The sequence below is a fragment of the Podarcis erhardii genome (assembly GCF_964252035.2).
Source record: "Podarcis erhardii genome assembly, chromosome: 4".
NCBI lineage: Eukaryota > Metazoa > Chordata > Lepidosauria > Squamata > Lacertidae > Podarcis > Podarcis erhardii.
In genome coordinates, this window is record NC_138508.1 from 76,376,026 (window position 1) to 76,400,037 (window position 24,012).

Genomic DNA, 24,012 nt, shown 5'->3' on the forward strand with positions numbered 1-24,012 from the left:
ACAATACCAGGTGCTGTGTAATGTTTCCAAACACTTTGTTATCTAGGTTATCTATCTTTGTTACAAATGCTTCTTCTATCAGGATGACGGTGGTGTGCAGGTTATTGCAAGGTAATTTCAACCAGAAAGGCAAAATGAAACAAATGACCGTGTTCAAAATAATATTCTGAAAATGGCATGCTTGACTTATCCTACCTTTGCTGTACTGGAATTTAACATTTCCTGTAGTAAAGACGTTTCTGGTGGACTTCTTGGTAATCCATCATCTTCTGAACTCATCCCAGTATCATCCACTCTTTTTGAAGATGTTCCAAATGGCGACGAGGCCCTTAATTTCCAATTCTGTTGGAGTTTCAACTACAAGGACAAATTTCAAGCGTGTTTCAATGTATTTTCTCCATTACTGAATGGCTGGATCATGCAATACTTATTTTTGTCCACATGAACAGGCATCTGCTTGTATGGAAGAAATGAGCCAGCCAGAAGTTCTCATAATCACAGTGCCCTTCTTTCCCCTAGACATAGCAAATCACTAACATAGGAGGATTTTTTATTTTTTTAAAAGAGCAAAAGGTCATAAACTCTTGTGACTGTTTTTTTATTATTACTTTTAGCTTGATGTTTTATTTGTTTGTTCGAATAAAAAGCAAGAAGCGGCAAAAGGTAGTTGTGAATAAGAAATATTCAAAAATCTACAGTAGGGAAATACCTTTATTAAGTCAACCAAATAATTAGGTTTGTCTGATAATGGTATTACAGTAATGCGGATTTTTGAATGAAGGTTAAGTTGTTCTACTCCCATTTTATGATGTGAACTCTGTGCAGGATATTATTACGGGGAAATATGGGGCAAGGGAGAGAGAAAAGAGGGTGCCCCCAACCACTTCCAAAGGAATGTTGTCCTTGAGGGGGAAAAAGTTTCCCATCCTTGATTTATATTGAGAATATTTAATTTAAATGTACAGTATGTTACTATCATACGGAGGCAAATCCAGAGTTACAGTTACAACTGCTGGCGGGAGGCAGAGAGAGAGAGAGAGAGAGAGAGAGAGAGAGAGAGAGAGAGAAGAGAGTCAACATTATTGTATACATTTCACATTACCTGCAAAGCCCTAATCCGATCGGAAACATTTTCCTGAGAAAATACTCGGATTGGTCTAGTTGGTTCTTGTGCAGTCTCAGGAATGAAAATGCTCTCATGCGACAAGGCTCTGCTTCCCATAATACCTTCATGCATCCTAGGAGAATACAGAACAGAAACGAAAAATGCATGTGTGTCAATGTTTGGCCTTCATAAAATAGCTTTAAAAAAATGAAGCATATTCCATATGTTAAATTGAGTAGTAGTGTTAAGGGGGCAGCCAAAGGAAAACTGCCCAGCTGCCAGTATATCCCACAATCAGATAGGGACAGCCAATTCCTTTCGAAAATCAGCTGGAAAGGGATGCAAATGCAGTGGGACAAACCCAAGAGGTGTGACCTAGGACCTTGAGCAGCAAAGGTACTGGAGAATAACTCTGCATTAATTCACTGCAATGCCTGTAAAACAACAGAACAGAGACTTGAAATCCAGTCTATCTTGTGGCACTGCAAGGGATTCTGGGTGCAAATCTCCAATTATGGCCTGCAACTGTTTCAGGAAGCAATGTCCCTACTAGAGTTCATTGTATAGGTACCATATCGTCAAGCCTTCTTGTGCTTGAGACACAGGACACACATTGCCATCCTTCCTTAGTAGTTAGGTACACAGGAAACCACCTTATACCAAGTCAGGCCACTGGTCCATCTAGATCAGTATTGTCAACACTGACTGGCAGCAGCTCTCTATAGCGTTCCAGGCAGATGTCTCTCCCAGCACCACCTGGGACCTCTTGCACTCAAAGCAGGTGCTCTCTAGCAATGAGCTATGACTCTTCTCCGCCATCACTTCCTTCCTTCCTACAGCCAAGCCCATTCAGAAGTTTTGTAGCATCTGAGATTATGCTGCTGATTTTCATTCCTCATAGCCTCTGCTTTGCAAGTGATCATTTTTTACGTGACATAAATGTCTTCCCACTTAGCAATCACATCTGTTGAAGGGAAATTGGGGGTGGGATTCAGCTAATGACTCCTATCTGCGGAAGCCCTACACAAGGACTTCCACTTGTGCATTGGGGTTTCTCCCCCCTCCTCCCCCCGCATGTTCCTGAAATAGGCTTGCGGGGTGTTAGGAGAACAGCATGCCAGGGGAGGAGAGTGAGGATCAGTCCCTCCAGCAAGCTGAAATGCTTGCATGGAACGATCAGAAAGTGTAGCACAAATGTAACTTTCCTTGGAAGTCTTATGCAAGGACACTCAGAACACCAGAAGCAAGGTCTTGCTCTTTAATGAGTATGGCGCTGAATACCAAGACAGACTGTATATTCAGAGAAAATGGAATTTTATTTCTTTCAACAATTTTTATACCGCTCGGAGGCAGTAAGCTTCCGAGTACCAGTATGACTCTGGAACTTGAAAAAGACACTTCTTTGTTATACGTAAGCTATGGGGAAGATGGGACGCGGGTGGCGCTGTGGGTTAAACTACAGAGCCCAGGGCTTGCTGATCAGAAGGTCGGCAGTTCGATTCCCCGTGACAGGGTGAGCTCCCGTTGCTCGGTCCCTGCTCCTGCCAACCTAGCAGTTCAAAAGCACATCAAAGTGCAAGTAGATAAATAGGTACTGCTCTGGCGGGAAGGTAAACGGTGTTTCCGTGCACAGCTCTGGTTCACCAGAAGCAGCTTAGTCATGCTGGCCACATGACCTGGAAGCCATACGCTGGCTCCCTCGGCCAATAAAGCGAGATGAGCACCGCAACCACAGAGTCAGTCAGGACTGGACCTAATGGTCAGGGGTCCCTTTACCTTTTTTTTTATAATAATATTTATTAATTTTATAAAACAAAAATCAACATACATAACAACATGATCTTTCTCATTAACCACATTTCATTCACATCTTTGGACTTACTCACATCTCTTGTTCCTGCTTTCTAAACACATAGATTTTTCTAGCAAATTATTCACTTAGTTCAGTTTATATCATGTAATTATCCAATATTGAATCTCAAATCTTAGAATTTAAATCACTCTTTTTTTTTTTTTTAAAAAAAAAACCTAATTCTAGCATATTGTTCATCCAAAATTTGTCTTTTCTTTCAGTCACATTTAAATTTATATTCTTTGTTACTAATTTGTTGGAACCATCTTATTGCAAATCTTACATCTTTCTTAACATTCATACAGTTTACAGTATTTTTGTAAATAGTCCTTAAATTTCTTCCAATCCTCCTCCACCAATTCTTCTCCCAGGTCTCGGATTCTGCCAGTCATCTCTGCCAATTCCATATAGTCCATCAGTTGCATCTGCCATTCTTCCAATGTGGGCAAATCTTGAGTTTTCCAGCTTTTAGCGATGAGTATCCTTGCTGCTGTTGTGGCATACATAAAAAAGGTTCGGTCCTTCTTTTGCACACTCTGGTCAACAATGCCCAAAAGGAAGGCCTCTGGTTTCTTAGGGAAGGTATACTTAAATACCTTTTTCAGCTCATTATATATCATTTCCCAGAAAGCCCTCACTCTAGGACAGGACCACCAGAGGTGAAAGAATGTTCCTTCAGCTTCTTTACACTTCCAACATTTATTATCAGGCAAATGGTATATCTTTGCAAGCTTGACTGGGGTCATGTACCACCTGTATATCATTTTCATAATATTTTCCTTCAAGGCATTACATGCGGTAAATCTCAGACCTGTAGTCCATAACTTTTCCCAGTCAGCAAACATGATGTTGTACCCTATGTCCTGTGCCCATTTTATCATAGCTATTTTAACCGTTTCATCCTGTGTATTCCATTTTAGCAGCAAGTTATACATTCTTGAAAGTATCTTGGAGCTGGGTTCTAACAGTTCTGTTTCTAACTTTGATTTTTCCACCTGGAATCCTATCTTTTTGTCCGACTTAAAAACTTCTTTAATCTGAGCATAATGTAGCCAATCTCGCACTTTATCTTTTATTTCAGGGGTCCCTTTACCTTTACCTATGTTCCACACAGGTAAAAGATAAAAGAACTGGGCAGCAATTTGGCTATGCAATGCTGCCCAGGATAACGCCCAAGACAACTAAGCACTTATCTTTATGCTTTTGCTGAGGACATAAACAATTTTGTGTTAAGGATCCTCAAAATTAAGAACTAGATTAAATGCTCCTACATTAAATGAAGATGATATTGAAATGGATGGACAGAAAATATAAATGGGTATGGGAACAGTCACTTTTCTCTCAGTGACGGCTAAAAATATGTTCAGTGAAACAATAGGTGGGAAAGGAAAATCTGCTATATAAGGAAGGGGGGGGAAATCCTGTGCAAGTTCAGTGTATTTGAGATCATTGGAGAGCAGCTTAATCAAAGAAAGAATGCCTTCTCCGAAATGCAAAGAATTTGGGCAGAAAATTCTCCAGGACATGCAGAACCACCCTGGAATGTTTTGCTTGGCTTGGCAAAACTCCTTTGGCCTCACCTGAGATGAAACTTCCACGCTGGCTTTGAATTTCACTTTTCACAAAATGCCGCGATGTCCTAGGAATGAAGGGGCTCTCTAAGACGTTTTGCTAGTCTCAGCTTCCCTGAAAATTCCTCTACCCAAGGGCAGAACTTCAAAGTAACTTTAATAACTCTAATTACAGCTTCTTTGTAGTACTTGGAGGTTTTAAAAACTGGAGATGTAGTACTGATTTTTGTGAATGATTACAATTACGGCCTTTTCTATACATTTAACAAGAAAGCATTTTCAATGCTGCTGCTTTGGGATGTCACAGGTTTCCTACAAGCCAACGGTAAACAAAGCCATTCAGAGTACCAAGGGCTTTTTGATGTTGTGGTTTGGCAACCCCTAGTGGGAGCCTTGTGTAACGCAATCTTCATTAGCACTGGAAAGGACTGCAGGTATTTATTTTCAGTGCACGATTCCTAAACGGCAGTGCTAGGGGCTCAACATGCATGGGAATCATACCCTCCAGCCTTAATACTATGATCCCTAATTTCATCTGCAAGTGCTCTGGCAGCTCAGTGGAGCAGGCAAAAGATTTTGCTCATCTGCACTCTTGTTCTCTTTATTATTATTAGGTCATGATTTGGGCCTTCGATCTTACTTGAAAACAGACATTTCTGTAGCCCACCATAGGCAAATAAGGAAAGCCCTGCTGGGTCAAGACCAATGCCTATCTAGCCCGGCCTTCTGTTCCCAAACTGCCCAACCAGATGCCTATAGAGAACTCACAAGCAGGATACAGTCATAAAAAGCACTCTTCCTGTTCATAGTTCCACAGCAACTAGTATTCGGAGGCATTCAACCTTTGGTGCAAACATAATCCAGTCACTGTGACCAGAAGCCAACAATAATCAATTCCTCTTTTAAAACCACCCAGGTTGGTGGCCATTGCTACATCTTGTGGAAGTTCACCTATGGCCAGCGCAAAGCAGTATCTCTTTTTGTCTGTCCTGAATCTGTCACCTGAACCTACGTCCCAGCCTCCTAGTATTATTATTAAAGAGGTTATCCCTACTTACTTTTTCCAAATAATGCATCATCTTACATACCTCATATCACGTCCCCAACTTTAGCATGTCCTTTCTTAAGCTAAGCCCTGCCCTCAGACACTATAACCTTTTCTCGTAGGATAGACGCTCTAGCCACTTCAATCTTTTGGTCGCCACTTTCTGCAACTTTTCCAGCTTCACAATACCCTCTTTAAGATGCAGTGACCAGAATTGTACACGGTATTCTGGGCGCAACCACATTACAGCTATATATCAGGGAATTGTGATAGCTGTCCCCAACAAGAAATTTGACTTTTTTTCATAGCTGCCACATACCGAGTCACTCTCTTCATTGCAATTTTATCAATTTATTTGACTGATTTTTAATCCTAGCCTTCCTCTCAAAGCAGCCCAGGGCAGCAAACACCAAAGTGGTAACGCAATACAATTGTTAAAAATAATATTTTCAGGACTTCCGGGTTAGCGCCATCGCCGAATGGCGGACTCCCTCCGAGCTCCGGAGGGAGCCTGCTCGGCAGGGGCTGGGTCCTGCCGCGCCGGCGACGCGGGGACCCCTAAAAACCATGGGCGCTGAAACCCATGGACATGGTGACTCGGCTGGCACCTTTTGAGCCCCCCCGACCCGCGAAGGAGCCTTTTTAAAGGCTGCGGAACGGGTGACGGGGGGTGCTTTGAGTCCTCCGCTTCCCCTGCCGAGCGAAGCCGCATGCCATTCGACGGAGAGCGCTGACTTCTTCTATTGGAAATTTGGACTTAAAAGCATAACCCGTGAGTAATCGGAACTTGGATTAAAAAAGGCGAGAAATTTTTAAAGAATTCGGAACGAGCAGGGGAGGCGTAAAAAGGAAGTCAGCCCCCCCCCCCGTTGTAGAGCAGCTAAAGTAAAGGACTTAACATCTAAGATTGAGCGCAACCCTATTTTGATAAAGTTATGAAATTTCGCGATGGAAAATTATAAGACTGAGCTGGAGGAGAAAAGTGGAATTTAATCAAAAAGCAACCCCCCCCCCCGGAACCTGGGAGCGCTTTAGTTAGAGCGCCGGGAGAAGACAAGGAGAGGTTTTGACAGCTGTCAAAGAGCTGTCAAAGCAGAAGAACAAAAATGAGAACTTTGTTACGAGGACTTTGCCGGTTATATTTGTTACAAATTGGATACAAAATGTTTAAAACAAGGAATATTAAGTTACTTTGACTGGTGGACGTGATCTGGAAGGGAACTGAGTTATTACAATCCACCTAGAGGAGCCGAGGGATATTACAAGTTGTTGGCATCGAATTTGACTGAACTTTTTATCTCCTGGGAAACTGCAGAAATGGAACACTATTTTGGCTACAGAGGTTTTCACACTAAAGTAGACAATAGACTTATCTATTGAAGAATGGAAGGGACTTGGCATCATGTTTCATTCCTGAATAACAGAGCCTCTGCAGTGGAATTTAGAAGCTTTTGGAATTAGAACATTTGTGCAGGAAAACAGGAAAAGAAAGAGGAGAGAGATTAACAAGAACAACAAGAATAATAAGAATTGGACAAAGTTGGAAGTGGGAACATTTGGGACATCCAGATTTGAAAGGTTTAAGAAATAAAATTGGAGTTTTTACTCCCAAGTATATAAAAATCTGGATGGAAAAAATGGGCCTTTTTGAGATAGACTCCTTCCAAGATTGGACATTTAAAATTAAAGAAGACTGGTAAAGGACTATGGTTTAAATAAGTGTGGGAGCTCCAGGAAGACATCAGATGTTGATTAATATGGGGAACGCAACCAGGAAAAGGGGGAGGGAAATTTGGAATCCAAAGGGTGTAAAATCATATTTTATTTTATTATATTTTAATCTATTATGTATATTAAAGGGGGGAACGCATGGAAGGGAATAGGTCGATCTTAGGAGATGGGAAAATATTTTTAAATTGGGTTAATGATAATAAGGTTAAAATTTGGGATAATAAATTGCTGAATTTATTTGTAAGAACTGGAATATAAGAGGGGGAGGGGAGGGGAAGTCCTGGAAAGATGTTACGGAAAATAAGATCTTAAATTTGGATGTTTTTTTTTTTTATATTGTTATAATTGGAAACTTTTAATAAATATTATTAAAAAATAATAATAATAATATTTTCAATATGTTCTAAGAACCATTCAACACATTTTAAGACTACAGGTTACATACGATTCAGGTTACAGACTCTGCTAACCCAAAAATATTACCTCGGGTTAAGTACTTTGCTTCAGGATGAGAACAGAAATCATGCTCCAGCAGCACGGCAGCAGCAGGAGTCCCCATTAGCTAAAGTGATGCTTCAGGTTAAGAACAGTTTCAGGTTAAGTACGGACCTCCGGAACGAATTAAGTACTTAACCTGAGGTACCACTGTACTAGACAGCACAGTCCCGAGATTCCTTCCCTGGTTAGTCAGAGAGTAGTTTATAACCTTCTCCTGATAGTTCCCTCTTCCTTCCTCTTGTACACTGGAGCTCTGAGGTTTATATCTTATAGAGGAGATAAACCTGTGTCTGGGTGGCTCTACTTGGCATCTCACATAGAGGACCATGTGACCGAATGCATAATAAAAAATTCTTTCACAGAGAAAACTAAATGCCAAGGAGAAAAGTTCCAGCCTAACATTTTTACAGGTAGAAAACGAAAGCTTTCTTTGGCGAGGGGGGAAGACAGAGACTGATTTAAATAATATAGCTATTTGTAAAGATTTTGATACAATCTCTAATGGCATCAAAAATATACGTCATTTTTTATTTCCAATGGCACTGTAAGATATGTTAGACTGATATATAGTAATTTGTCCATAGCCATTAAGAGAGCTCTCCAGTTCAGCTATGTCACTGTGACACTCTTATTTTACAAAACAAAACAAATTCCTTCCAGTAGCACCTTAAAGACCAACTAAGTCAGTTCTTGGTATGAGCTTTCGTGTGCATGCACACTTCTTCAGATACTTCTTATTTTACAGTAAGCCATAAATCATCAAGCATGAGCCAATTATACCCACTTCGCTCTCCCCCACTCACCTGGGGGGGGGGTGTTTAGAAACAAAATATTATTCATAAGCCAAAAGCAAACATTGGCTTAGCATCCTGGTTTACCTGAAGCAGGGAGGAGCTAAGCATGCAATAAGCAGAAAAGACTTCCTGTGGCATGCGATTGCAGCCTTCCCCCCTTCTGAAATTTATTTGCAGCATCCCCAATATTCTCAAAGGAAGTATGCAACAAAGGGTCTCTTGCAGGGGTTAATCTATGAAAAGTTACCTGGGTTTTCCAAAAGGAAATTCGTTGTTTTGTGAACAAGCTAAAGACAAGTTTATAGAGACTTACTCAAGCTCATCTTCAGAATCGTAATCTATATGCATAGACTGTGAAGCTGTGATGTCACTTGCAGACTGGCATTGTTTCAGACTACCACTTCCTGAAGGTGATAATGTCTCTTTCCGTTTTCTTTTCCCGAAGAACTTTTTGATAGATTTAAACTTAGACTTCTTCTTTCCTGGGAGGGAATAAATATTAAGGGAGTCGTAATTATTTTTAGACAGTGCTGTTATTATTTATTCATCCACACATGTCATCAAGAAGGCAATCTCCTCCCGTCCCCCCACCGCCTCAGCTTCAGTTGTCTTTTTCCACCAATGTTTTATTGAATGTACAGATATTTGTATCCACACTGATCCCACCGTAATGCTATTACTGTACTGGTTTAAACGAATTGTAAGTATATAAGGTACATTAAAGGGGGGGGGAGAGAGAGACTTGCAAGAAAGACTACTCTCTAGTCACTGCCAATATCCTATTAACATTTAATGTAATAAGATTGTGAAGTATAAACTCAGTGTTAAATAGTAGATGCAGGGAACAGAATTAAATTACAGTCCGGAAACTCAATGTCTCTCTTCACTAATCACTGAAGAGCAGGGCGGCCTTGTTACCAAATGACGTGAGTAATTTAAAAACACAGAAATAGCTTGCTGAGGTGGAAAACCCGCATGCTGATATTCTGAATGGTAATTATGTTACCAAGTGGCACTTTCCATGTTAAAACAAGCATCAAGAAATAATACTGAAGTGTAATGCTAAGCTAAATGCCGCAGAAAGGAAGCTTAATCAAGAAAATGTTTTCAGGCCATCCACCTTCGAATACAAATGGGTCTTTCGCCATATGAAGCAAATTCTAAAAGCTTTTGCAGGAGCTCCCAAAGAGGGCTATTTTACTATTTCCATTTAGGACCCCTGCCAGACCTAATTTCACATGCAGGCCAGAGGTTCCTCACTCCTGATTTAGAATGTTTGTTTTATTAATATGCAAATATACAGATTTGACCAATGAATTGATTAATCATGCAAACTTTCAACAAATATTCGCTGATTAAACTAGAAGACAGCTCTAGAGAACAAAAGCCAAAGAGAAAAACTTAAATCATTTCTGTAATAAAAAAGGTTCTCTCAAACGTAACATGAAAATAGGCCTTTTACCTGAACCTTCCTCGCCAGATCCTTCAGCCTCTGGGAATTTGATATCCATAACCCTTGTGGAACTGGTAAAGCAGTCACTAAATGAAAAAAGAAAATATATATATTCTCATCAGAATATTATCTAGACTTGTTTGATATTGGATCTAAGGTGGGGTGCGAAAGTTTTGGTCCTCCAGTTGTTGTTGAGTTGAAGATTCCATCATTCCTATCCTGACGGTCAGGGAAACAATTACAAACGATCATACTGTGAAGATGATAATTAGTTTGGGTGACACTGACAGCATCACACCTTGAAGATTTTAACCTAGAAGATAGACCCACATAGGCAGCTTCACCTGATTATGCAAGGCCCTTCTCAAGATTTAATTATTAATCCTTTGATACTGTTGACCATGAAATCAATGGTGATTGAGCACAAGATCTTGTAGCAGTTTGCAGAACCATGCTTGAATGGTTCTGCTTGTCCCTGACAAGCATACCACACTGGGTAATGGCGGACATCTGTTTGTGCCATGCCTAGCTCTGACCAGGTGTCAGATGCTAAGTCCTTGGTGTATGAACTAGATGCTCTGTCGATCAATGACCTTGAGGACTAAGCAGGTTCTCATGGAACCAAGGCTTAGGGTGGGAGCCCTCCTGAAGACCCCTTCAAGCCATCAGATGATATAGTGCAGCCACCCTTCAGTCCTTGAGAACATTAGGTGTCAAAAGGCCTGGGTCCAGGCTGAAGAACAATAACATAGCATGCATCTACATTTTGCAGCTTGTGAGTAAGGTGTCCACTCATGAGTAAGCACTCCCTGGAATTCCTCTGCTACCTGCAGGTGGAATTTGGGTGTTGTCTAGGAGGCTCCACTTAAGCCAGCCTTTCAGTTGCCGGAGGCAACACAGGTCTCTGCTCCTCCTCCTTGCTGTGTTGTACTTTGCTTGTGCTACTGAATTTGGACCATCACCTGACTTAGCCTCTGGGTCATGTTTTGGACAGAGATTGATTCCATGTGTCTGACCTTGGCTTGTTGAGACTCTACTGCATCTTAAACCCTGTTCTCTAGGGTAAATGTTTTGCCAGAATGCTTTTTATCTTCTAGGACTGAGACCCTGGTCCCTGAGGACACCACCTGGAGCATGACAGCTTATCACCGTCCTGGGACCTTCAGGTTGGCTTCACCTCACAGTCCATCCTGTTTGCCTTCCTACCCAACAGGATTTCAGAACAAACAAGGTCTTGCAATCACTGTGTATATTTGATGGTAAAATGTTAGAAGCAAGCAAGCAAACAAACAAATGGAGATGAATTTTAACAAGATTAAAATAAACGCCCTCGAAGGCTACAACTTTAATCATGAGCAGGGTTCAGCTTCCTGCTGCTCTACAAGTAAGCAGTATCACTTTAGAAAGCTCCTTTCAGACCATGAGCTCATCTAATTCAATATTTTCCACTCTAACTCACAGTGGCTCTTCAGGGTTTTAGACAGGGTACATTCCCAGTCTTACCTGGATGTGTCTATTCCAGGTAAGGGATTAAATCTGGGACCTTCTGCCTGCAGATAACTCTACTGCTGTTTCTATGGTTTATTCTCCTTGATTGCAAGTCTGCAGTAATGTTCATGGAACCTAATAGTGCAAACTGGTGTAGAAGCAGGAAGCTGAGATGCAATGGTCAGTGACACTTTCCACGAGCTCCGCCTGGTGAAAAGTCTTCCTCTCTTTACATATGAGATGATGGTATTTTCTATTTTTCTTCACCATGAGGTTAAACTACTGCAATTTGCCCCACTTAAGTCACCCTTAAACACCGCAAGACCTGCTCACTTAGGGTAACTTTTAGAAAGCATGATTAAATTGACTGTCGATACTTTAATATAGTAAAAAATTATTCTCTGTGTGAAAGGTTCTCATACTATTCCCCTTCAAGTTTTAATGGATTATGCTTTGATAATCTTAAAAGGGTATGTTTAAAACAAGACTTTGGAAGAATACTTATTTTGGTTCTGCTTCAACCCATTTTTAAAAAGGTACATTTCATATTTAGCTTTCTGATTCAGCCAATGGTCAATATGTTCCCCAGGCTAGAGCACAAACAGGCTTGATATAAATAAATACAGTGAAAGGTCAGCATTTGCTAAGTTATGAAAACAAATTAGATCCTATGCATTTAGGTATGTCCACCCCTCCTTGATGAGTAAAGATCACAAACAGAATACTCCCTTCTGTATTACTTCTGCAGAAATGAATTGTTTGCTTAGATTTATTCTCTGTTATAAAAGACTCAAGGTGAGTAACAGCAATTGTGCAATTGACCTGGCTTTCAAGGCCTGTAACAAAGAACAGTGCAGAGTTAATACTAACTCCTCATTCTCTTAACCAGGGTTAAGTTTATCAAGAGTGGGCTCTGGAACTGCAAGTTCACCTTCCCCCAGCCCTTTCCCCCTTGTGCATTAATTGTCACTCCTCCCTTCTCCCATAGCCCTAAATTCCAATGAAGGTTTACATCTCTATCACTATTAACCAAGGCAATTGGTAGTTAGGTTTCCTCATAGCCTTGGTTTGCAAACCCACTTCAAATTCTTATTTGAAAGATGGGTTAAGATGGAAACCCTAGTTAGCATTAACCATTGGGTTGGTCCTCAAAATTAATTCTTACAAATCCTCAAGAAGATGTGCATTACCATATCAGAAGTATCTCCTAAACATACCCTGGAAAGATCCCACCAACTTTTCTGAGGGGCAAGCGGAGAGCACCAATTAGTCTTCCACCTTTGTTTCTGTTTCCATAGTCAAAAAAGGCTCCCAGAGCAGCTTACGAAGTTGGGTTTTTTAAACAGTCCCTGCCCACAGGCTTACAATCTATGGGTGTGTACACACTGCATGATCATGTGCATTCAAGTGCGGGATGCAGGCACATTTTCGGGTTGCTGTGCACACAATGCCACTCCCATCGCTGTCACACGCTATTTGTCAGTCGAAAGGGCATTCTGCTGGAATGGTTATAATCTGTTGTGTGCCAAGAATGTGCTTCTCAAGCACATGTGTACACAGATAACAACACACTGTCACGTCACTGCCACCTATTGGGGCAGACCAACTCATGTTGTAGGTGTGTTCCATTCCCCCTAACCAGGCTTAACTTGCCTATGAATGAAATAGGCAAAAGAGGAAGCGGTGCGGTAACTTAGCGGCTTCTGTATACCGAAATATAGATCCTCTGTTTACAGTATGTTGACACACAAGTTTACAACCACACTCTTTTGAAAGACTGTGGAAACACCAATTGAGGGGAGGCGAATAGAGAGCACAGCTGCGTACTAGTTCGAAAGCATGCCCACTTGTGTGTGCAGACTCGAAAGCATGCCCACTTGTGTGTGCAGATCACTGAAGCAGTCAAATACAACATTTCCTGTTGCCCAGAGTGGACACACAGGGGAATGTTGCTCCAGACAGGGGGGACTTCCTATTGTACCTGCTCTGGAGCCTCCTCCTCGTGTGTGACCAGGTAGATGGGTGTGACCCTAGCAGACCCTATAAAAGAGCTAGCCATGCATCCATCTTCCTCTTTGGTCCTCTTTTGCCATCTCCCGTTCTCCTGGCTCAACATTCCCACACAGACAACACAGACAGCAGCTGCTGATGTCATTGCGTGAAGGTGTGTACAACTGCTCTTGGCTATATACAGAAGTGCACTGTGAAGAAACGAGCCCTGTGCATTTCAAAGGCTACATGTGCACACCTTAAGTCAGTTTGGCTCTGCAAGAGAGCTTCGCTTCCTAGAGGGGCACAGTCAAACCTGACTCAGCAGTTCCTGCATATCAGAAACCTATGCCTGTCTTACTAGCAGCTCCACAGGGGCTTATAAAGGACACTGTTATAAATAACAGAAACAAAGGAGAACCAAAGATACAGAATGGACGTCTTATGATTTGGCAAACATCCTTTAGAACGAATAATTGCAATGAGAGTCAGAATAATGTTCCACCTAGCTCAACATCTTGACAGTGACTAAATTGATTTAATTTGCACAGGCAGGGAAGGTTTTACTAAGGAGCAGGGGAGGAGTAGAGGTAAGATCCAACCAGGACCTTCTCAGCTCACTTGCCCAAGTTGTTCTTTAAAGCTCAGATTGCTGACAAATTCCATCCTGTTTGGCCACAGCAATGCTATGGTATCTGGTCCCCTCTACCTCACACTTTCATAATGCAATCCTACACAATGTTTACTCTAAAATAAGTCCCCTACCTTCTACAAAACCTCCCCTCAGTAGGGATTTCCCACAAAGAATGGGTTGGACACAGAGTTGCATGGAGCAGAACTCCACAAACTGGACACTTATGTTTTCACCTATTCTTCCCTTGCAGACCTTAGAAATTGACTCCAGAGATAGGGGGGAACTCTGGAAAACTGTAGGAGTGGCAACGGAGGCTGTCATAGATGCCATCTCATGCCAAAGATTGTGGGTGCCCACAATGTAAAGGACCAGGAGGAGGAGGAAGAGGAGGAGCCGGCAGAGGTAGACATGGCGGCTCCTCCTCCCTCACATGAAGAAATGGGGACAGTGGGGAACAGATTCCCTTTTGTCCATTAGTGTATTTCTGGTTTTTATGGAAGCCGCCCAGAGTGGCTGGGGAGGCCCAGCCAGATGGGCGGGGTACAAATAATAAATTATTATTATATTATTATTATTATTGGGGCGGTGGCCCCCACAAATATATTATTGTGGGTGCTGAAGCAATCACGGCCCCCCGGAGTTGGCACCAGTGAAGGTTGTAGAAAGAAGGGGAAATCAGTGGAAATTATCCTCCCTACTGCCTACTGCCAATTGCAGGAGTCTTCACTACATCCAAATTTCTTCCAAGAAAGGAATGAACCTTTCTGTTTGCATAACAGCTGGTCTGGATCTAAGTCATTGTATTTAAAGAGCACTTACGTCAATATTTCAAATTATTTCTTTTCCCATGTTTCCATACACTACAAAGTTACAGGCTACAGCTACACCAGAAGGCACTGAAGTCTCCCTTGCATGGCAAGGCAGGTATTACATATCATGACCTTGAACATTTTTTCATTTTTAAAGAGATTTTAAAGGTGTTAATGGTTACATTAATTAGATCTTAAAATAAGATAATCAAGGAAGAAAGAGCAGAGAACACACTCTTACTCTGAGATTTCTGCCTCACAAACACTGAACAACTACTTCCACAATTTTACAGGAAACGTAGCAAATTACTATGTTCTACTTGCAGGGTATTTGGGGCTTGGTGGAAAGACATGTGTTAGCATAGCATGGAATATCAGAATATCTGAAGCGTTGCAGTTCATCAATATTCTGCCATGAATCCATTTCTCACCTCACCTCAGCATCTTGATTGCCACAACTTTGCTTGCCCCCTCTGCAGAAAGTTTGACCCCACAGTCACATGGAATGCTCTGGCAGAAGGAAGAAATGTATGCAGCTCTAGTACTGAACCTCCTCCTTAGTCATCCCTAGGTTGCAACATGAAAGGAGTAAGAAATCAAGTGTGCAACAGCACAGAGCAACAGTCTGAAATGGAACTTAGAGAGAGCACACTGTCCCCACAGTGTGTGGTTTTTTTCTAATGCCAAACAAGCGTCTGTGCCCCAATACTATAGACACACAGACACTCGCGATCTAGGAAGTGGAAACACAGGTAGTAAGATCCGAGCCCACTGAAATCTCCCCAGGCAGCACAGTCCACTAACTTTAACAATAACCACTATGTGGTAAACACATTCCCTCATCTCACCAACTCCCCAAGGATCTAATGCAAAGCAGAACAACCCAGAGCTTATTAACCTGTAACTCTATGTGAAAAGATGCATCAAACGTTTCTGTGTTGCATCACTTCTTCCACCTGCTTCATTCCCTCTCAGAAACAACTCTTGACTGCTTTAGCCCCTGAATACAGCTTGTAGACCATATTCTAGGGGACACACACAAACCCTAAACCTTTCCCCATCTTTCAACAGAAACCAAAACCACTTATATTCAAGGTAAACAAGTGATAGCAATTTTGAAAATTATACTAGCCTTGTGGCACCTTAAAGACCAACAAATTTATTTCCGCATACGCCTCTACAGACTAGAGTCCACTTCATCAGATGCATGAAGTGTTATGAAATGAGGCCAGAGAAAAATGAAATGTATAAAATACAGAGACTGTGATAATAACATTATCAGTGACTGTTTTAAACTAACATATTCAATCTAATTCAGTCTATACAGTAAGTCTACAACTTATGCACATTTAACTTGTGTGCATTCAGATGTACGTGCTTGGCAAAATAATTGAAAACAAAAAAGGGGATGGGCATCCAGGAAAAAAGATTTTGGCAATCCCATCCACCATGGAACCCAATGTATTTTGACTATATGTGACTTTGGCTTTAGGCGCAATCCCTGGAATGTAACCCCCATGTAAGTTGCAGGCTTACTGTATACATATTTTTTAAACTCATGAATTTAACATGAAAAAAGAATGTATTTTAGAGACAAAAAGCTCTCTGATATTTTTAAATCTAGCTCAATTATTGTTGGTATAAATATTTCAGTTTAGAAGGAGTTCTATGTAATTATCCTAAAAACCAACAGGTGTTCCTTTTATGAATGCTTTTTAAAAGGGCACCATACCCCATTTTTCGTGGAAGTATTTCCCGCATTGCACCTGCATGTTATGTTTGAAGCCGTTTCCTTTCCCTATTCACTCTATATTTAAAGAGAAAGAATAGTGCAATTCAGAGAAAACTTAAGACACACCTAAGTCCCATTGAAACCACCAGGACTTAAACACATATGGATATGAATGGGATTTAGGCATACCTCGTAAGATTTACAGGACTACACCCAATAGCATTTTCTCATATTCATGAAAGTTAGCTAACCATACCAGTGTAGGACACAAGCGCCAAGGGGGGAAATAAACAATCCAACAGTACAGTGAAATTCTAAATATACAGGCAGCCAAAGGAGAGATCAGCAGGAAGCAGAATGGCAGGTAACAACAAAGGATGCATTTTAAAGTTCAGTCCTCTTGTGAAAAGAGTTAGGTGCGTTTATGGTGCCCTTTGTAACAAACCTTTTTTTATTTCCAAGAGTACAGGTTGTACCGTTGTGAGAAAGGTGTGCTGAGTGGAAAAACTGCTGTTGCTATTCATGCAAGATCAGTCTAGCATCCCAGTTATCCTCCTATAAGCAAAATGGGGGCAGCCAGAAAGTCTCATCAACCTTTTCCAGCAAGTTCAAAGGCTCCTTTCTCCTCTTCCGAAATTCAAAACTACCAGGTTTTTCTTTCTTTCTCTTGACACACAAGATGCTCTCAATCTCTCAGACAGAATACGGGTCTCAGCCAGCCTCCACCCTGGCAGGTAGGTGTGACCTGCATTCTGAACTGGTCTTCCCTGCCGATGAATTAGTATCAGTCGTTAGCAGTCAAGCCAAATCTAAAGGCAGTTTTTAAAATGGCAGTACTGCATGGTCCTACACAGTATTTTTTAAACTCTTTTTTGTTATCGGCATGCATTACTACCCACTTTTAACTTCTTCGATGGTCCATCATTATGCATTTTTTAAGTTCTTTGAACATTATGTGGCCATTTCCACTTCTGAAGAATGTACACATAGATAACCAGGGATTTTTTTCCAGCAGGAGCTCAGTTCTGACATTTCTTAGGTGGACACCATTACCGTTAAAAGAGAACAAGGGAGGTGTTTATGGTGAGCATATATCACTGCATATAGCAGGAGTTGACACAATAGTCATCCTATGTGTGTAGCAGACTGCCAGAGGCGTAAGTAGAGCATCAGACCTAAAACAGATCACATTGCCAGAGACTCTCACGCACTATTTAAACACAATGTTCCCTGTTTTACTGAAGTACTGTACAAATGTTTGACAGCATATATGATTTTTTTTCTGAATTAAAAATTGGAAGTATGCTTCATTCTTACACAGCTGGGTACGTAATTTCAGAGGGTGTAGGAGTCAGAATTACCCACCTTGAGTGAAACCAATCTGCAGTTTCCAGATGAGTCACTGATCAGGGGGTACATGGTGATTCGTGGGAGAAAGCTGTAAAGCTCAGTGATGGGATGCCGGCTTGCATACAGAAGGTTCCAGGTATCTCCAGGTTAGGGCTGAGAAAGAAACCAATCTGAAACCCTAGAGACTTACTGCCTGTCAATGCAAATAAACTGAACTAGATCAACCAATGGTATAATACAGCTTCTTAAGATTCCTGGAAAGCAGCAAACCCACAACAGTGGCTCATGCAGAAACCCTGGACGTGGTCTCCAATGAACAGAGGCTATCCTGCTGCATCTCTGGTCAGAGTGATTGATCAAACCAGTGGCACTTGACATAGAGGTCAATTGGAATGATGCAGTGCCAATCTGAAGATCATACAGAGATGCAACACAATTTCATCCTGTGGCGGTAATTTGGAATCACAGGAGCCTTTGACGTAATCAGATAATGTTAACAGCACACTTGGGGAAGTCCACAAACCAACAATAATAAGTTAGGGGGGGATCTAAATCCTGAGATTGCACAGAAGACAGGGTGCATAGCTACATAATGGTCTTAAGCTAGTTGAACAGTCATTCCTTCTCCTCAAGGCACCTGAGCAAAAGTTGCTGCACATAAAATAACGACTCCGAGAAAGAACATTATGGCAAGGGAGAGAGCAACCTGGCCCATCTATCAGCCAATGGAGGAGAAGCTGCAGGGATCTTGCTTTGCCACTCCCTTCTAAAAAGAACACTTATAAGAGCGTTGTAATTAAGAAGAAATCCCTGAGTTTGCTTTTTCTTTCTTTCATCCTCCCTCCTAATCCTTTTTTCCTTTTGTGCCATTTCTGTTAGGCTGTAACCCTGATGGCAAAGATGCTAATCCTGAAGACAGGGACTACCTCACTGATTGCTGTAAACCAGGGGTAGGGATAGGATCTGCTTAGCAGGGTGGCTCTTGCAATTCCTCAGTATCCATGCACCACTTCAAAAAGTGGACAGGGCCACCCCCACCTGCCCTCTTTCCAGAACCCCCAGTGGCACCAGGTTGTGGGTGTTTTCCACAGGGTGTATCTAGGTGCAAAAGGTTAGGTCACAATCCACAGCCAAGGTTCAAAGCAGAAAGCGATACCCCGGGGCCAAGGTCAGGGCCCACAGCAGTAAGAGGTAAGACAGGTCAAGACACAATTCAGGGTCAGGGAAATTCAGTATGAACATCAAGGTGGTTCCTGAAGCTGATGAACAGGTATTGATCCAGCAACTCTTCAGCAGAGACTGGTGATTTTTATACAAGATCTTCTTTGAGCCCCACTATCTGCACAGCTGCCAGTCATCTGGGCTAACAAGGCTCAGGTCTACTCATGAAAAGCAGGCCACCTCACAAGCAGTCCGCTACTGAGGAGAGCCTGGCTCTCAGACAGGTAAAAAGGTAAAGGACCCCTGGACAGTTAAGTCCAGTCAAAGGCAACTATGGGGTTGCGGCACTCATTTCGCTTTCAAGCCAAGGGAGCTGGTGTTTGTCCACGGACAGCTTTCTAGGTCATGTGGCCAGCATGACTAAACCGCTTCTGGAGCAATGGGACACCATGACGGAAGCCAGAGCACACAGAAACACCATTTACCTTCCTGCCACAGCAGTATCTATTTATATACTCACACTGGTATGCTTTCGAACTGCTAGGTTGGCAGGAGCTGGGACAAAGCAATGGGAGCTCACCCCGTCATGCAGATTCGAACTGCTGACCTTGTGATTGGCAAGCCCAAGAGGCTCAGTGGTTTAGACCACAGCACCATCTCATCCCTTACTGCTGTGTTTAGTCATTGTCCTGTCATACAACTTCATGAGCTGGCACTCTTTAGGTACTCTCATCTCTGCCTCATAGTTCTTGTCTTGCTGAGGAGAGGGATCCCCACAGTCAGAGAGCCTGGACTCCAGGTCCTCTTCCAAAGAGAACTACTACAGGGACTTCCGGGTTAGCGCCAATGTCTAATGGCGGATTCCCTCCGAGCTCCGGAGGGAATCGGCTCTGCAGGGATCGGGTTCTGCCGCGCCGGCGACGCGGGGACCCTTAGAAACCACAGGCGCAGAAGCCTGTGGACTTGGTGACTCGGCGGGCACCATTTGCGCCCCCCCGACCTGCGAAGGAGCCTTTTTAAAGGCTTCGGAACGGGGGACGGGAGCGGCGCGGTGCTGAGAGTCCTCTGCTTCCCCTGCTGAGTGAAGCCGCATGCCATGGACGGAGAGCGCTGACTTTTTCCTGAGAACATTCGAACTAAAAAGCAACAACCCGTGAGTAATACAGAAATTGGACTTAAAAAGGAAATTTTTTCTTTGAATTTGGAACGACCGGGGAAGATACAAAAAGGAAGTCCGTCTTCCCCTCTTGTAGACAACTTAAAGCAAGGACTAAATAACTAAGGTCGAGAGAGTATCTCTCATTGTAACGGAACAAAGTCATTAATTTCACGATTGGACAGTATAAGTAATTTTGCTGGAGGATAAGAGTGGATTTTGAGAGCTGCGCAACCCCCCGGGACCCGGGAGTGATCAGCGAGAGAGCGTGTTGGAAAGATACAGAAGACTTTGACAGCTGTCAAAAGTAGCTGTCAAAGTTGGGGAATACAAAGTAACATTGTTTTTGCTGCCTTTGCCAGTTGGATTTGTTACATGTTGGTTATAAATCGTTGAAAAATAAGTTATTTTGTTTTTGGGACTGGAATTAGAAGGATAGTAAATATCCATAATCCCTCTAGAGGGGGTTTTGGGACACTGCAAGAATGGCTGGAAGTGGAAAAATACTCACTGAGTTGAACAAGACTTTTTATCTCTTGGGAAAGCTTCAAGAACAAAGTAATATTTTGGCTACAGGGGTCATGGGACTGAATGAAACAGTAAATAACTTTACTGGAAATGGAAGGGACTTGACTCAAGTCTTTGTCTTTGAACCAAAAGCCCCTGTAGCGGAACTAAAAGACTTTGCAGCTGAGCAGGAAAAGAAACTTGACAAACTTGAGAAAGTGGAACAAGTGGAAGAGAAATATGAGGATCTGGAGGGAAAGGAAGGAGGAGTTATAATGTTGCAGAAGGCTAAGGAAGGCCAGAGGCCTGGCAGGAAGGTCACAAAGGAAAATAAGAACTGGGTGATGAAGATTTGGCTTGAATTGGAGAAGGAAGAATGGAGAGACCTATCTAGAAGGAGACCTGAAGACTTGTGGATTACAAATTTGATTAAGATGGATGTTCGAGCGCTTGGGACATTTAAATTCATCAATTCTTCTAAACATGGAGGCCTGGCCGGAAGAAATATGGACTTTTTTGGGATTGTGCTCCTCCGAGACTTGGGCTTTAATATGAAGGACTATCCAAAGAACCAGCAAAGAGGAACTGAGAGAGACTTAAAAGCCTCTGATGTGAGATCGCCAGGCTGATAGCATATGGACTGATGGACATTGGTTTGGGGATCGAAACCGGGAAAGGGAGGGTGGGGTTTGATCAATCCAAAGGTTGTATAAATACTTTTTTTTATATATTTCTTATTTTTTATTTTTGGTTTGGTATTAATATAAAATTGGGAAATTCGTGGAAGGGAATCTGGGTCGACCTTGGAAAAAGGGTTTAAGTAGAAGGACTGATATAACAATGAAATAAGGTAAAAAACTTAAGAACTTGTTGAACTAATATTTGGAACTGGAATACAAGAAGGGGAGGCGAGAGGAAGTCGTGGGAAATAAGGTATAAGAAAATAAGGACTGAAAGTATACTTGTTTTGTGTGTTTTCTTTGTCTTTTTGTGTATCTGTCTTATTTGAAACTTCAATAAATATTATATTAAAAAAAAACAAAGAGAACTACTACTACAGCAGCAGCATGATACTGCCCATCAAACACCTGGCTTGCAGAAGTCTTGCTTTGGTTTGAGCAAGGATCACTTGCACTAAGGAACTCCATGGTGCATCTCAGCAGGGCTTGCTAAAACCACCGAGCGGTGCTTGCAAGCAAGCCCCTGCAGAGTGAGATCTTTTGCATCTCCAGCTTGAATTCAAACTGGTAACTCAAAGGAAGAATCTGCGCTCCCGATTATTATTTTAAAATGCTACACCTTTTCCCATTGCTGTGCAGCGAGTGCTCGCTGTTAATCTTCCTTTTAGTCACAGCACGTGGGGGAAAGTGGCCATGGTTTGTCCAAAACGGCTTGGCAAGCCGAATTCGGCCCATGGACTTGAGCCCCCCCCAATAAGTGTTCTGCAAGTCTTTTTGGCTGAAGAGCAGAGTTAAAATCATTTAATTTATTTCATTCTCACTATGACTCACTTCTTATGAAATTTCTTTAGGCAATTTAACAATAAAAATATGCATAGATGAAAGGACTAGGTCAAAACATATCAATGAGGGGTTAAACAAACAGGCTGATGTCAGCTCCATGACAGCAGTCCACACAAGCAGAGAGAAGGTGTCGTGGGCACCCTTGACCTTGACATGCAGTACAAAAGCCAACCTAATCCACTCTGGGGTAGGTGGGTGTGTACCCTTCAGAGGTTGACCCCTTTCTACCTTAGCACCAAAAAATATATGTATGATCATGCAGCTGTTTAAAGAAAACTTTTCCCTTTTCTTTCTCATATTCTGTGCTCACAACATACTCATTCTCTCTAGCAGATAAGTGCGCAAGTTTGCAATTTTCCCCGTAGTGAGGAACGCTCTACTCCTAACTTGGCAAAGCTAAAACCTCGCAGAAATGTAATTCTACTACCAGTGGGCTATCTACCGCACTACTTTCCCTTATGAAACCACTCTGCAAAGGCTAAAGTAGTTTGAGGGTGTTACAGGACTAATCATCTAGATGAGCATTCATTTTGGATATCAACAACAAAAGTTTTAAGGCTGTATTTAATACATTTTTGGCAATTATTAAATACTTGTAAACTAAAAAAAAAGTAAACATAAGAACAGTCTGTATTCCATTAATCATAAAGTAAATAAGCTAGATGAAGCTGAAAAGCAGTTAATTCAAAGTATTCTTAAAAGAACAGAAATTCATGTCGATCACTGGAGCAAATAATTACACCAAATATACTGTTATAACCCCCAATGTAACACTTTCTGTGGAGGGAATGAAAGCTGCTTAGCACTGAATGCTAGCTATTTTTCACTAAACATATCCTATAACCAGAATGAAGGTTGTTTTCTGCACTATGGATGCAACAAGCAAAAGTGACGGACCACCTGATGAAACTAAATACAACAGAACAATGTTTGCACAGCTCAGTGTTATTTGCCTGCGTAAACAAGAAATCCATTAACACATTACAAAGTTATCCTACAAGTTAAATCAATAGCAGCACTTTCTCTCCAACTGCTTACCTGCATAAGTATTTTGTTTTGTAAGATTCAGTAAAACATGAAGGGCTACAAGCATTTAGAGACAAACCCCTCACCTTGCCAATCAACTGAGGAGGAATAAAAGCAAAAGGCTAGTACTTTCAAGTTCACAGGAAAGGGTTCCAAAGTACCGTAATGTTGAGTCCATTCAAGTTAAGAGGCACAGCTAAGAGGCACAGCCTTTTCAGAAAGTCAGACGTCATGCTATGCTACTGTGCTGTCTCAAGTGTATGCACAATATTGCCTTGGGCCCTGCAAATGATCCCGGTTTCGGCCTCTGAATGATTTCACAGTCAAAGGAGAAAGCACCACTATGAGTTGCTAGGAAACAGGGAGGGAGTTCCTGACCTGAATTCTTAGAGTAGAGGATGTTGCCCAGGAAGCTTATACAGTCTTCCCAGTTCCTTGGAAATAAAGGATATATAAACCCTTGCACATATCCTGAAAAATAACGTGGGAGCCTCAAAACGAAATTACAAACTTAGTAACAGGCTTTGTGCAAAGAAAAAACAACAGGTATCATGCAGGGATTTGTTTTGTCAATTTGAAAAAGAACTA

At 41.9% G+C, this 24,012-nt stretch overlaps 1 protein-coding gene across 1 annotated transcript in view; it reads right to left on the reverse strand.

Moving 5' to 3' along the window:
- The window catches only part of CRACDL (CRACD like), a 49,695-nt gene extending 25,986 nt beyond the window's left edge, over positions 1-23,709 (reverse strand). Inside the window, exons 1-5 of the mRNA XM_081859216.1 lie at positions 23,511-23,709; positions 10,059-10,135; positions 8,910-9,078; positions 1,103-1,238; positions 196-357 (exon numbers count right to left, since the gene is read on the reverse strand). Of these exons, the coding sequence (XP_081715342.1) occupies positions 196-357; positions 1,103-1,238; positions 8,910-9,078; positions 10,059-10,107 (516 nt within the window). The 5' untranslated portion in view covers positions 10,108-10,135; positions 23,511-23,709. The remainder of the gene's footprint in view (positions 1-195; positions 358-1,102; positions 1,239-8,909; positions 9,079-10,058; positions 10,136-23,510) is intronic.
- Positions 23,710-24,012: the final 303 nt, after the last annotated feature.